Consider the following 16,035-nt stretch of genomic DNA (forward strand, 5'->3'; position numbering starts at 1 on the left):
AACTCCATTTTGACTTATTACAGAGTTACTGCCCTTTGTTTCTTTTCCTTGTCCAGAGCATGACTTTAAAACTACTGGTTGGAATTCAAAACAACTTCATACAATGGGCAAGCACAATAAGGGGAAGTGCAGTGCACAAGAACCATAACTCCATCTTGACTAATTACAGAGTTATTGCCCTTTGTTACTTTTCCATTGCTTTTTTTTGTCCGGACCATAACTTGAAGACTTATTGTTGGAATTCATTATAACTTCATACAAGCATTGAGAGGAAGTGCAGTGCATAAGAACCATAACTCCATCTTGACTAATTACAGAGTTACTGCCCTTTGTTACTTTTCCTTGTCCAGAGCATGACTTGAAAACTACTGGTTGGAATTCAAAACAACTTCATACAATGGTCAAGCACAATAAGGGGAAGTGCAGTGCACAAGAACCATAACTCCATCTTGACTAATTACAGAGTTATTGCCCTTTGTTACTTTTCCTTGTCCAGAGCATAACTTGAAAAACTACTGTTTGGAATTCAGTACAACTTCATTACAGTTGTCAAGGACATTCAAAGGAAGTGCAGTGCACAAGAGCCATAACTCCATTTTGACAAAATACAGAGTTACTGCCCTTTGATACTTTTCCTTGTCCGGAGCATAACTTAAAACGTACTGGTTGGAATTCAAAACAACTTCATACAATTGTCAAGCACAATAAGAGGAAGTGCAGTGCACAAGAACTATAACTCTATCTTCAGTATTTATAGAGTTATTGCCCTTTGTTCTTTTTCTTTGTCTTTCTGGACTTATTACAGAGTAATTCAATTAAACTTCATCAATGGCCAACCACATTGAAAGGAAATGCAACATACATGAACCACAATTATCTTTAATTGCCCACAACCATAACTCTATGTTTCAATTCTTTTACAAGGTATTCTGTTACTAGTAACATCCTCATTTCCGAAGCAGACTTGTGGGGGTATTAATCACATTTAGTGATAGTTCTAGTTAAATTCATAGTATAATAGTAATATACAGTTACAATTTGGTGAGACAAAATATATATTCAGGTAACATATTTAGTATGTTTTATAGATCAAATCGAATAAAAAATAATTAATATATTGAAAAACTTATATAATCATCACAACTTCAAGTTTTTTGATGTTGTTTTGTTTTTTTGTTATGATTTAATAAGTTATACTGACACTGTGACAGTCAAATGGTCATTTTCCACCATAATAACCTGAACAAAACGAAACGAAAGAATATCGAAACAGAAAGATTATCCAGGTCATACACAGGCTCTAACAAATTAACTTTCATTTCAGTATTAAATCCAAAATTTAAAATGTTTGTAATAAAACATAAAGTTATTTAATAAGAAGAGTGTTAAATATTCTTATATTCTACAATTTCTGGAAATGATGTATTTTTATGTTTCACAATGTGTCATATAAGTTTCACTGACCTTTTCTTAAACATTCTATGTAAACTTTGTGAGTATATATTATAGAATATATTGTTTTTAAACATGAAGCATTCATGAATATCCAAGACATATACATGGTATATTACTATGTTGACATTTTTCATCTTTCAACAAAAACTCCTCTAATTATGATAGTACGATTGCTTTAATATCTGGTGGAAAGACATTTATATACGCTACAAGTTTTAACAGTGGCGGTACTAACATTAAACATTAAATTTCATCAGGCAAAAATATTGGAGAAAATGTTCAGGTAACTCTTTAAGGAATGTGGCGACGACCTAGGACCCTACTTTCCCATTTCTGCAGCTTAATGGGTCGAATAGCCGTTGTCATTGTGTGCCCACTTAGTTGACATACTTTTTAAATTCTTGATATATGACATTACAAGGTAAAATTAAAATACAGTTTCAAATATGGTATGGAATCTGGCCTAATGTCTTCAGAAATAACCACGTGGCCATTTGTTCTTCTTCTAATGTGGACTTTGGTATATCCCTGATTTTGACATTACTTATTTATTTGACCTTTGATAAGACTGAACATCAGTATAAGTATACTACTTAACTTTTGCACAGCACCATAAATAAATTGTTATATTATCACATATAAAAAAGAGATGTCCTTCCCTTTTTTGAAACTTCTGATTCAGCAATGTTTTTAGATAGTTCCCTGGCATGAATCTGTGTTGACTAATCCGTGTTAATGTTTTCAACTCGTCTAGGTAGCATGGAAAGCATGCACCCTAATAGTTACATGGTATTATTGGGGTTTACAATCACATGTCTTTTGATATACGGTTACATATCCGGCTTATTGGCATTCAATGGCTTTCTTTTTCTACATCTTTCACTTTGATGTGGCAAAAGCTAACATTAGGCGGCATTTGAGAGAAGCAAAGTTATAGTGAGTTGTAGGGATAGTGCATGGGGGGGGGGCTTCCGTCAGGCTCGTGCGGCGCTTGGTGTACACTACACCGTCATCACCAGAGCGCTGCAGAGATACCGGATACGTGGTTCACCATCCAGAAGCCATGCTGGAGATCGGCAAAGGGTCACAACATATCAGGATCGTTTTTGGTCGTTCAGTCACGTCATCAAAGGTTTTCGACAGCAAATCTTCTTTGAAATGATATTGGCCATGCTGCGGGATTGTTACCATGCAAACGTTATGTAGAAGGCTGCATGAAGGTAATTTGCGGTCGAGTAGAGTATCCCCTTGACGTGTCTACTTCGCCAGGCCCATTTGGAATGGTCCATGGAACAAACACGGAGGAACATGTAACACCGAAGACACGTTCTGTTCACTGATTAGTCCAGGTTCTGCATACACTTCACAGATAAGCGTGCTAAATTCTGGAGAAGACGAAGTTAACGGTTTCAGACTGCAAATATTACTGATCATGACCGCTACAGAGAGGGTCAATTATGGTGTTGGGAGGCATCAGCTGGGATGGACGAACCGACCTGGTTGTGCTAAGTTAAGGCACATTGACAGGTCAACGATACATATACGACATCCTAGACAAACAGGATTAGTTTTATGTTTGAGCAGTCAGCAATCAGTTCATTGTAATGGGCGTTGTTGTTCGCCCACACAGAGCCAGGGTGGCCAGGACTACATAGAGAGTGAGTCTATTGTGCGCATTGACTGTTCAGCTCGCTCACCTGACTTAAATCCAATAAAACACATGTGGATCATCTGAACAAACATTTTTTTGTTTAATAATATTCATTGCATAATTGTATAATAAATTCTATTACAACAACATAATTACACAAAATACAAAAGGATTGGGCCAAATGTTTTTGCAACATAATCTTGGCCTCTCCCATCCTAACAAGTCCGGAAACTTAAAGGTGTGATCTTTCAAGAGCAATACAAACAAGCAATTATCATAGTATTGCAAGTAATCCATAAGTCCCCTGCCGGTTAGAATCACAGCAACATTCTTAAGAGTCATTGGCCATTCAATTATGCCATTGAATGAATGAATTATCAAAAGGTCAAGTTTTCTCTGGATGAATAAGTATAATTAATGTTTCAACGTTTCTCTATTTTAAAAGTGATCTCAGGAAACAGTTTTTATGGACAGACAGACAGACGGACTGAAGGACACTCTTAAGTAAATTTGTTAAACATCCTAGATTTATAAACCTTGTCATATTATTATAATGTTGGAGTATGAAGTACATCCTATAAGGAATGAAGAAGTTTGAGTAAAAAAATTCCAATTTCTCAAAAGAAAATCAAGGGGGACATAATTCTGGAAATAGTCTTCCTAGAGTATTTAACCTTCTCACCTATGATTTGTGTGATAAAAAAACATATTTCACCACCTATGATTTGTGTGATAAAAAAAACATATATGTGAAATTTGTTTTTTGATTTCAACTCATTAAAGACCGTTAACAAACCTTATAAAGTTGTATATGAATTCCTTAAACATTGTAATGTTCCGTGCAAGTAGAATATTCAAAGACTAAAATATGTAAATGAGCTATTTATATATTTTCTTACCTTGTCAAGCTAAAAATCCATTTTATCTGAATCAACCAGTGCCAATAAATCCAAATCAGTTCAGGAACGGGAAAATATTCCAAATCAGCCCGAAACGATCAGGCACCGTGAGAATGGTGGACAATGAATGGTCTAAGAAAATAAAATCGAACACCAATATCTTTAATAAAGTCATTACTGTTGAACAGACGTTTTAGTATTGTTTACATGACCTCACAATGAAGCGCAAAACAGCAAGTGGAAAACAATCAAACCAAGAACATTATTTCAAAGAAATTCAATATCGCAAACCAGTTAAATTTCACTTTTATTTTACTATAAATACTCTGTATTTCGCTTGAAAAATACAAAGTTAAATAAAATAAACCAACAAATTTTTTATCAACGTTTTCAAAATTCATTATTCTCAAAATGATTCTGCAAACGGTAGTCTTAGCGACATTTTAGCGAAAAACGATTTAACCACCAAACATATTGTCCAACTATATTTTTGTATCTTAACGTGTTAGAATGGAAATAAATATTAATTCTTGAAAGATAAGCCGTGCATTATTATACTATAATGCACGACTTTTCGTTTAAATGCTTTGTAATTTTATCACTCAGGCCTAACGGCCTTCATTACATTATTATCTTGTTGCGCATTGGTATCTCTAAGGATGTATAGTCCTTAAACACACAAATAAAACAACATGTCTTGTAATATGTAGTTATAAGTATAATTTTTGTATAGGGTTAACGCACGTTTGTCGGTGTTATAACGTATACAGACTACCGAGGAACGGTTGGTGCGAAATACACGTGCGTTGAGGCAATTAAAGCAAAAGATAATTCAAACAGATGCATGATGTAAATTTTACAAACACATACATTGAATCCTTGTGCTTGGACGGTATTAATCAAATTCAACATGTTTTACGTATTCGTTTTATTTTTCCGGGGCCAACAATTTGGGAAACACAAACGTATTATAGACACATTTGCTGCTGAAATGAATTATAGAAACAAAAGCGCTGCTGAAATGTATATAGGCACAAACTTGAAATGTATTATAGAATAATTATTATTAACTTTGAAACAATCATTTATATTTTTGAATTACAATATCAATGTTATCACTACGAATTTAGATTATTAAAGTACTTGTCTATTTACGTCCGTTATTTAATATCATACTTGCTATGTCATTAAAACGTAATTCCCTTTATAATCAAAAAGCATTTTTTTAAGGCACGAATCAAATTCGCATCAATAATATAAATTCATAAAATAATTCCATTTTTAATTTAAATGAAACTGTTTCTGACAGTAAGCATTCAAGTAGGCCAATTATAAGGCTAATGATATCCCCAACATTAATCTTGGCAAACATTTGAAAAAAAAAAGATTTATCCTTGTTACAGAATGTTATGTATGCAAGATTATGATTAAGAGTAACGAGAAAGAAAAGCCAGCAACAAACTTGTAACTATAACAAATTTATTACAGAAAAAATATTTAAGAAAAATCAAAATCACAAATTATGTGTACAAATACCTGAAGTCCAAATAAAAATGTAAAAATTCAAATGTCTAGCCTGATCCTGGAATGATCCCTTTTTGAATAGCACAGTTAAATCCAAGTAAAATCCAACAGCACTTTAGAATAAATTCCCACAATAAAATCCACAAGAATGATTTTAACTATTTTAAAATAATCCAAGCTCTAATAAATCACTTAATATCCAATTTGAATAATACTCCAAATATATTGGTGACTTAAAAAATAACTGATGACTTAAAAGATCACTGATGACTCAAAAGGTCACTGATCACTTCAAAGATAACTGATGACTTAAAAGATAATACGAAAGAAAAATGTCTCCTATATATATTAAGCTAAGAAGTTTCTAGAATAGTCTTTCATTTTCTACAATAATCATAATCTAGCAACTTCAACAATAAAGATCATTCCGGAAATTTCTATCTAATTATAATGCATGAGTTTTCTACAACAGTTAAGAAAGTTCTAGTACATACATGTAGTTTATGTTCTAAAAATAGAACAATGATAATATTTGAAATACCAACTGGTCAGATATAAATTATATACATGTAATATGTTGCATACATAACATTCTGCAAAAAATTTTGTTTGAGTAGTAACGTTTTGTATTAAGTTTCATAAAGCTTAGATTCTGATTGTAGATTGCCCGTTCGTGCATGAAATAACGCATGGAAGGGCGCAAGAGGTCGTTCCCCATTTTAGTAAAGCTGTAACTTCGCAATATGACATATACTATGTCTGTGTGACGTAAAACGCAATCAAATATTCTAATTCTAATAATATTCAGTGAATAATTACTATAAAACATTTTCATTAGATGTTTGCTAGATGTTAGCTAGATTAATTTCTTCATAAACTACATATGCAGCATTTTGAATGATACTTGTATGCTTATCGTACACGCGTATTTATTTTAAGAATCTGTGTAAAAGGCTGCTGATAACACTAATTTAATAATATGGCAGATGTATTGCATTTTGGAGGCTTTTATTTACAGTCAAAGTCGATTTTCGGTTTTACTGGTGTTAGAGCTGTTTTAAAGAGGAAATGGCAATTTATTTAAGAACTCATATTATACGTTTTATTTTGTTTGTATATGGACTGAGAACTGTACATTGTAGTATTGAAGTAGAAAAAGATCAAACGCTATCGAACCGTATACAAGAAGCTTTTACTGAAATGAGGTAAGAACTGTTTTATTTGAGGCTTAAAGCGGACTTCAGTCGTTCTAAAGGTTGAATATGTTTTTTCTAAATGGTTTGGTGGAAAATGAAATTTACCGTCGATAAAATACGAGTACATAAACAATAAGGAAATATGTCGATACCTTGCTCTTAATATGTAAAGCGGACACGATTTTCTGCTTTTAGAAAGAAACGTCACTGACGCGTTATGAATGCTCTAATGACGCTGTTTTGAAAAAAGCTTAACAGGAATATAAAAGAGTTATGATTTTGAATGATATATAACTACAAAATGCAATAGTTTATTATAACAGCGTTTCGGAGATCCATTTAAACCTTACCATTTCTATTTTTAATCAAGATTTAAAAAACGAACAAAAAATGTATTCTCGTTATGCTCCAACTGTTAATTCGTATTATGTAATTTTTACAAATTTACAAATACTTAAGTCTCGCAAAATATGTATTTTTGTTGTTAATGCAGTTTAAGTAATGACTTATGTGAAACTAATTTGATACGCTGCATTCAAAGAAGGGAACTTTTCTTGTGCAAGATATTGCATTTTTACTTTAAATTTTATATAAGTAATTATATTTCTTGGATAAACGAATTTCTTTTTCAGGACGCTTCACCATGCATTAGAAAGTATACTGAATGTGCTACCAGACAAAGGATGTCAGCAGTGCTTCATAACTCTACACGACCGTGACTCAAACAAAAACCAAACTTTGACTGATCATCTGAAGGAAAGTAGAGATGAAAACGCGACCGTAAATGAAGATAATGGTAAACAGTCGGAGGTCAGTTCGCAAGATTTCAACGACTTCTTGCAGCGTCTTGGTAAATTAGAACAGTCTATCTTAGAGAAAGTTGACGCCAGACTTGGTACGTCTTATTTTTAATATGACCGATTGTATAGAAATTTTAAATCTTGATGGCACTAAATTCCCATTTTGTTTTGGTTTGAATGAGGTAATATGTGTTTTTGAAACGCCAGTAAGTGAAGAGTCAGAAAAATAAACTAAGATGAGATATGCAAAAAAAAATACAATTGTATAATACATTATTCTAATATCTTATGAACTATTCTTTAACTTTCCATATTCAATAAAATTCTGTAAACATTGATAATTTTGTGACAGAAATTTTATCATCTGATATTGTCATCTAATATTGTGTACACTGGATTTAGGCAAACTTATAATGGTTATTTTAAATGCTTGATTATCCTGTTTTAGCATCGCATCCTTTGAAATTTATAAAAGGGGTAAAAGGGGAGCCCGGAATTCCAGGAATCCCGGGAATTCCAGGAATGAGGGGAGACCGAGGATATCCTGGAGTTAATGTATGTATTTTACATTTCATATTTAAAAGTTTTTTTAAATAGCATATTAACAAATTAAAAAAACACAATTCATCAAACGTATACATTTATTTGCGGCGTGTGCATATCTTATATTCAAGGTTAAATTTTATAGGTTCAGTATATTAAGCGTGAATATGGTACATAAAACCAAAAGTAGGGCATCCTTTATTTCAATATTGCAAAAGTCTGAGGACATCAGACCTCTCCACAGTGTTCAGACTGATTGCTGGTGGCATCCATTTTTGCGGATGATCCGTTTCAAAATACGACTTATCTTAAACGAAAAATTTACATCGAAGTGAACAAATCGGTACATAGAAAAATCGGAAAATATCATATTTGTTACTTATCGCTACGTGGATGTTTCCTTCCGTTTTAATCCTTTAAATTGTATAAATAGATTACCGTATTGTTTTCTGAATAGCGTTTTGCTATTTCATGTTTCGATTAATAGTAACAGTGAACATTACATATACAATATCACCATGCACTTTTATTATGACCGAGTGAACCGTGTACCGAAACTTTACTGCTCCTTAAACTTTTGAACCGGTATAACTAAATAACGCAACGGAGGATGGTGGCGCAATGGCACAAATTTTTATTCAAGATTTTCCTCAAATATTTTGGTTGGAGGCATGCAGCTTTAATATACTGTTTATTCCAATCAAATGATTTACACATTTTTTATGTAAATCTGGGACTTTAAATGGTCAAACTTTATGCTCGTTTTGGAAAATGTAGAGGAAATTTTTTTATATACTTACCAAAACATTAACCGAAAATGTGCTTATTGAATTTTATTAGAAACTTTTATTTTGATACTACTTTAAATATAGTTACATGTGTATATCATTTATTTTAAATTAAGTTTGATGAAATAACATAAATTGTTCTTTTTAGCAAACATATCCCTAATGCGCAAAGAAAATGTCAATTTCCCGGCATATAATCATTCAAAATTTAAAAAGTGAAGTGTAAAACAAACTTTCATTATGAAACTATATTCAATATATATAATACATTATATTTTGTTAAATAATTGTAAATTTATAACCATTCATTGAGTCTTTTATGCAAAAATATCAACAAATATTTTCGATTTAAACAAATCTTCCACAGTAGCAAAATACCACTCGCATGCTTCTTTTTAAAGAAGCAAACTTATTCAAGTGTGTGTAACTATAATTATAGTAAAGTAATGACATTTTACATAAAGAACAAAACGTAACAATTATTTTTTTGATAATCACGCGTAATTAACAGTCTACGATATATGGTCATTGAATATGAGTCTCAATCTATTTTAGACTGGGAAAATCCAATTTGGCCAGTGAATATGATGCTTCACCCAGTGAATATGATTGAATAAAAAGTTCTGTAGACTACTGTTTGGTCGAATGAGATTGCAGCTATATTTAGATCATATAATAAATAGCATTATTACACGCGTTATGTGCGGTATAAGAAAATAAATATGACTTCAGATATAAGTCAGGAAATCAAATAGCGTCAAAATTAAATTTTCCGTTTAACAAAGTTTAACTTTGTGAACAGTTTAATTAATTTTCTTTCTATGTGTATGTTGGAATAAAACTAGCACTCTGTGAGTCGGATGAGTCGCCTTGTGAACAGTATTGCTGTCCTTTAGGCATGTTCTTCTTTAATATAGGTAATTTTCAAACACCACTCTTACAATGCATATGAACCTTGAACTTTAGTGGCATTTGAACTGATGGCAACATTAAGTTACATTAGGATTGATGTAGCTTGAATAGCTTTTGTTGTGTAGGAGAAATGCCCTGGACAAAAATAAAGTAGTCAATAATAATTAACAGGACGAAAATAAAAGTCTAATAATTAACAATGGGCAATAACTATAAATCATGAAGTACATAGTACCGGTCCTTATGTACTGCTCTTCTTCTCAATAAGATCTATGTCTTACGAAGTTTCAAGTTCATTACTTTTATAGTTTAGGTAAAATGGCTGGGATAAATATAAAGTTTTATAATCAATGAAGGGCAATTACACTGAAATAATGAAGAACATAGTGCTGGTTTTTGTGCACTGCACTTCTCAATGAGATTTAAAGTTTCATGGCCATATATTTTTTTTAGTTTAGGAGAAATGTCCAGGCCATGAATTAAATATGAAAATTAACAAAGGGCAAAAACTCAACAAATAAGAGGTACAGAGTACCAGTTCTTGTGCACTGCATTTCTTTTCAATATGATCTATCATCCTTTGAAGTTTGAAGTCGAATTTTTTATAGTTTAGCAGAAATGGCCCGGAAAAAAAACTAAGCAAGAAAATTAACAAAGGCAATAACACAAAAATCATCAAATACAGAGTACGGGTTTCCAAACATTGCACTGTATATCATATGTCCGTAGCTTTCATAGTTAAGAAGAAATGGCCCCGACAAAAATAAAGTATGAACATTAACAAAGGGGAATAACTAAAAAATAAGAAGTTAAGAGTAATGGTTCTTATGCACGACACTTCTAATTAATGAGATCTATCATCCTATTTTGTTTCAAGTTCAAAGCTTTTATCGTTTGAAGACATTGCCCGTACAAAAATAAAGTATGGAAATTAATAAAGTTCAATAACTCAAAATTGAAAAGCGCAGAGTATTGCTTTGTTGACTGCACTAAGGGTCATTGAAAGAAGCATGCATACCAAGTTCATCCGACTTATAGTGACTGAGTTATGCTCCGGTCAAGCCTGACGGGAGACCACCGCCAACGTCGACAACATCGCCGACGCCGACACCGCCGACAAATGTAACCCTTATTCAAGGCGACACAAAATCTATACGTTCCATCCTTTGTGCATGTCTTATCAATTTATTGTAAATACCCACTAAGATTTTACAAATCTTCGGGATTATATAGCTTTGTAATGACAAACGCAATTTAATATAAAGTTCATATTTGTAATCCTAGGTAAACATATCAGGGTTTTCGCCTACATGTACACAAGGGGAAGCTTTGTGATGACAATGCGTACGTTTTCTGTTACTCGTCGTTATCCAAAATTCGTTAAAAGCACTAAGTTGATTTTTTTTAACTTCACAGATACCTGTAGGCATATAAATGGTTCAAGTCCCCATAGGAGTTCAAAATAAGACTCTTTAAAATACAACAATGCACAGTGCTGAGATATTAGGCGTATTTCTCTTCACTACAAAAGTTATATGAATGCAATCTGATCATAGGGATCCGGCTACCACCAGAAGGTTGTTACCTTTTCGATACCTTTCAAAAAGCCAATAATCGGCTAGCTTTTATAATTTCAAAAGCGATGCGGTTTCTTATTTTAACCGCTGGAAAACCAATACTTAGTACATGTTGGTTTTTTCACGATTTCGAGAACACACAAAGCGCTGTCCATATAACTGGTAGAAAAACTAGCAAAACAATCTGGCCCACTCCGTCTTTTTTTCTAACATAATTCAACAATTGACTTCCTTCCAAGGACAACGATATTCTAATGTTATATCTAATGGATATCTGTTTGTTTGCATGGCTAAAAAAGCTTTGTCGCGAAATCCAAATGACGAAACATACCCGGTGGTTGTCAAATCTACATGTAAGAATTATGTAGATCTGAACTTAAGTGAGTATGTATATAAACCTTGACCCTCGGGTCTGGGATTGTTTAGCAATGAAAACCATTAATCTTATAGTCTGTTACAGGAAAATCAGTTTGTGAAACTACTCTTTTCAAACTCAGATTTTAGTACAATTGCTAAAAGCACATTTAAAAAAATGCGAATATATGGGATCAAAGTATTGTTAGTAGACTTGTAGGTTTGAATAGTACTGCACCTTTTCAAAGTTCAAACAATACCGAAAGTCAATTGAACAGAAAATATCAAAGTCAAAAGTATACAATCAAGATAGATATAAGAATTTATTGTTGTAAGTAGCATACATAATATTTTCCTGTCAAATGTGAAAGAATAACTTATACTGTTCACTTTCTTTTGAGATTATAGCATACTAACAATTAATGATGATTAAACATTTATATTTGCATATAAAGGGATATTGCCAATAATAAATTTTCAAATGTGAAACTGCGGACATGTATAATTTCACAAAATAGTTGGTTAAAAATGGCACAACTTTGTGTTCCATCGATAAATAAACTTGACCCCAGGTTTTACATAACATACTTATATATGCCGAATACAAACACAATCATTAGAATACTTTAAAAGTAATCCTGCGGAAAGCAATTTCTACCAACAGATATACAGACGCTCTTACGGGACAGTACTTACTTATGTTGATACTCCACTGATCTCCCTATTGTTCTATTAGCCACCTTAACGCAAAACATACACCTAAAAGCTGGATAAGAGAGTACAGTTACTTATTGTTCACTACTTATAGTCACATAGGCACTCTCCTTTATTTTTACGAAACAGACAGACGGATAGACAGCGCCTGACTGTAATACGTCCCTATGTTTTCTTTGGGCGTATCAAAGTCATGTCCATCTTGTGAAATAATCCTGCTCTAGGGTCACTTAGTTAACAAAGTCATATATAGTAAACTTGATTAAAAATAGTTTTATCAGAAACAACAATCGCAGAAGTTAAAATAGTTGGCATGTAGTAATACCTTGAAGTCATTTATAAAAACATTTATTATAAACAAGTTCCTGCGGTCAACAAATGGCCGGTGTTTATAATTTATTTTAAATATTTAAATTGATTTTATAATTTTATCAACCAATATAGAACTCGAACTCTTTCCCTATGTACAAAGCTTTGAACAAATATACTTTACAGCATACAGAACTGCATTTTTATTTTCTCTTATTTTATATGTAGAATCAGCTTTACCAGTGCTCTAGAAATGCTCTGTGAATCATGCCGCTAGAGTATCATTGGCCCTGCCCCGTTCCTTATATAGTGTTTTAAAGGAAAACGCATTTAAATACGGTTGAAAACTATATTTCCTAACGGATCGTTGCAAATGATTTACAAATCATGCGGCTTTGTGGAAAAACGACCTGTCCAATGTGGTCTATTTACTTCTGTGTTGAAAAAGGCAACAATAGGGTTTGAGAAATTTACGGTCATCATGGCCCTGTTGGTTTTATGAAATTCTATAAAACACATAATATTTCCTTTTGTTTGGTGTGACAAGAATTTGAGAAATAGTTCACCTAAATACCTGTTCTTTAAACATATTTTGAATGGAAAAAAGATGGCAAATCGAATATTGTTATACAAATCCATGCATCCATATAAAACAGACTGAGATCACATGTAGACATATTAAAAAAAAGCTAAATATAAAAATTCGTATTCGATTATCACACGATAGTTTGTGTCTTCCATCCGTCCATTCGGGCCAGAGGACCATTTAGTCTGGTATAGCTGAAAGGGAATATTCTCCTTTTGAGCCTATGAAATATTTTGATAAATGGAAATTTGTGATATTTTTCTAATGCGGTCAAACAAATCTGATATGTTTACATACAAATATAAACTGGCAAATAAAAAAATGTGATAGTACTTGTATTAAATATATCATTTCATTTTTATGTTAAACATATCCTAATGTTTTACAGGTTGACTTATTTAGAATAACTACTAGTAGATCGTTTTGAAAAACCATTCATCTGTATTTTGAAAGTTTCATTTTTTATCAAATAGGGAGCATTTTGCCTGAAAGGAAATCGTGGACCACCTGGTATTACTGGAATTCCTGGACGAAAAGGAGAGCCGGGAGATACAAAAGTCGGTCATCTTGAATTCAACTGGAAAAAGTAAAACATCACCATGACTCCAACGAAATTTTAAATAACTTTTTTAATATGAGCTTTAAGTGTAATGTGTTTGTTAAATTTATTAAATCGTATGGATCAAATGGTAAACTATTGTTTTATTCAGGTTATTACGGTTTTGAATGTTGCCACATTTGATATAATAAACATCTTCGCTTAAGAGGAAAGGAAATTGTTAAGCAGTCCACATGATTTTCCCATTTAGATACATGTTGTTCACCGATTTATTCACTTTCATCCTGTCATTACATTTAATCAGATATTTACATTTTTAAGAACATGTATGTTATGTTTATTATTTTTTGAAAGGTTTGAATTGATGGTTGATGGTTCGGGTTATTTCCGACGATAATTTTGCGACTTATCACATTCTGACCGTTAGAATTGTTTTGTTATTCATTTAAAGACCATCTTAAACACATGAAAAAACTATCATTTATTCTTATATTAAACGTTTATGAAATGGTACAGGACCTTGAAATAAACACTACTTCATCACGCTATTGAGTTATATTATTGTGTATACAATCTGTATTCTTGTATTTTACATAATCGGATAATCGATTAAACTGGCAAAATATATGCTACCAGCCACCAGACTGACAGTCAGCAAAGATTTCAGAACAAATTATCGTGCCAGGTACAATGTGTTTGACGATACAGTGCATGTGTCAAAGCATACAAAAATACAAATCAAATGTTATTACTCACTATAGTTCCTTATTCGTGGAGTGCTTTTTAACATGATAAAACATTTGAAAAATAGAAAGAAAATCAAGTACATATCATTAAATGTTTGACTTAATGTTCTGTCTAAAAACAGGATGTTGCAATCTTTATTACAATGAATATAGCACAATAAAAGGTCGACAACTTTATAAAATTCCATTAGTGACAACTAAACAAAGAAAGAGTTTTATTGTTGACTCGAGGAACAATAAGAGTATTTAGAAATAAAGATGTTCCTTTTGAATTCAAATAAAACAAATCAATATGATGACCGTTGATACTTTCAGAATTTACCAAATCAAAATAATTGACATTAATTTACATTTTTTGTTTGGTTTAATAATTAACTTACCCTTCCTATAAATTATAAAAGTGTTCTGATGTCAGGATTCGTAAAATTTGATATTAACATGGACCAACAAAAGTGTTTGCTTAGTTTAATAGATGTAGTTATATAAATTCATAATTGACAACATATCTAAGAACTTTGTCATTTCTTTAAAATCTCAACCATTGTCAGGGGTTAAATTAATTCAAAATTGTTTAATTTCATTTTTTGTTTGGTTTTAGGTCGCACAAACACTGTAAAAGTTGTTTTACAGACTTTCCTGGCGGGGAAAGTGGGGGAAGTACCTCACGTACAAGGCGAAGTTGGGAACTTGAGTCATGAGGAGAACCACCGATATACAGTGAGCTAGCTGGATAGCGTCTAAATAATTAAATAAATTAAAGTTTCTAAGTATTTTCAGCTTTCGAACTGCTAGCGGTGAGGGGCAAGTGGCTTGAACTCTTAACCACATTTAACTGAAAGCCGTTTTCCCTTCTAAAATAAATTCCAAGGTAAAAGATTTACATGTGAAATGTTGAGCAAAATATGTGCAGTGACTTTAGAAACTCTTTCGCCGTCTTAATGTCTGCCAGATCAATCCGATTCATAGAAACATTTGCATACAAGACACATTAGTCGCTAACACACATTGTACAATTTATTCCCTTACAAGACAGGAAAACCCACATGGACCATTGTATCATGTTTTCAGTCCCACCAACAGTACAATTTATCTTCATACAAGACACACAAATATGTCAAATGTAAAAAGGTTTACAGATTAATTAGAAAACAGGTTATTGATGAACTTAGTTAAGTAAGACTCTAAAATTATTGTTACAAAATCACTTTAAACAACTAAAACAAGAAACCAGACCGTTCTACTTTAAAACTTACACGCGTCAACCTGATTCTGCATTTGTCCGTTTTCTCGGAGACCTGCTTGGGTTATTTTTAATAAGGGGATATTTTACAGAATATACGTGGGCTATTTTAAACGAGAGGATATTTTACAGATAATATGGTTTGATAAAATACTTCTTTAGACATTTAATCGGAAATGTAT

At 32.3% G+C, this 16,035-nt stretch overlaps 1 protein-coding gene across 1 annotated transcript; it reads left to right on the forward strand.

The window, feature by feature from the left end:
- The first annotated feature begins 6,527 nt into the window (after positions 1 to 6,527).
- LOC132742833 (macrophage scavenger receptor types I and II-like) lies at positions 6,528 to 13,898 on the forward strand. Its single transcript, XM_060731329.1, has 4 exons — positions 6,528 to 6,734; positions 7,358 to 7,620; positions 7,974 to 8,080; positions 13,782 to 13,898. Exons 1-4 carry the CDS (start codon positions 6,598 to 6,600, stop codon positions 13,896 to 13,898), a joined length of 624 nt encoding a protein of 207 aa, XP_060587312.1. The 5' UTR covers positions 6,528 to 6,597.
- Positions 13,899 to 16,035: the final 2,137 nt, after the last annotated feature.

Source organism: Ruditapes philippinarum, unplaced genomic scaffold (genome assembly GCF_026571515.1).
Source record: "Ruditapes philippinarum isolate M1 unplaced genomic scaffold, ASM2657151v2 ctg4667_1_1_1_1, whole genome shotgun sequence".
In the NCBI taxonomy this organism is placed as follows: Eukaryota; Metazoa; Mollusca; class Bivalvia; order Venerida; family Veneridae; genus Ruditapes; species Ruditapes philippinarum.

Bases quoted from the DNA above. Each gene is read 5' to 3' on its own strand.
- LOC132742833 (XM_060731329.1), top strand. From the start codon at position 6,598: ATGGCAATTTATTTAAGAACTCATATTATACGTTTTATTTTGTTTGTA. The intron at 6,735-7,357 runs GTAAGAACTGTT...TTTCTTTTTCAG, and splicing joins GAAGCTTTTACTGAAATGAG to GACGCTTCACCATGCATTAG. The intron at 8,081-13,781 runs GTATGTATTTTA...TTTATCAAATAG, and splicing joins GAGGATATCCTGGAGTTAAT to GGAGCATTTTGCCTGAAAGG.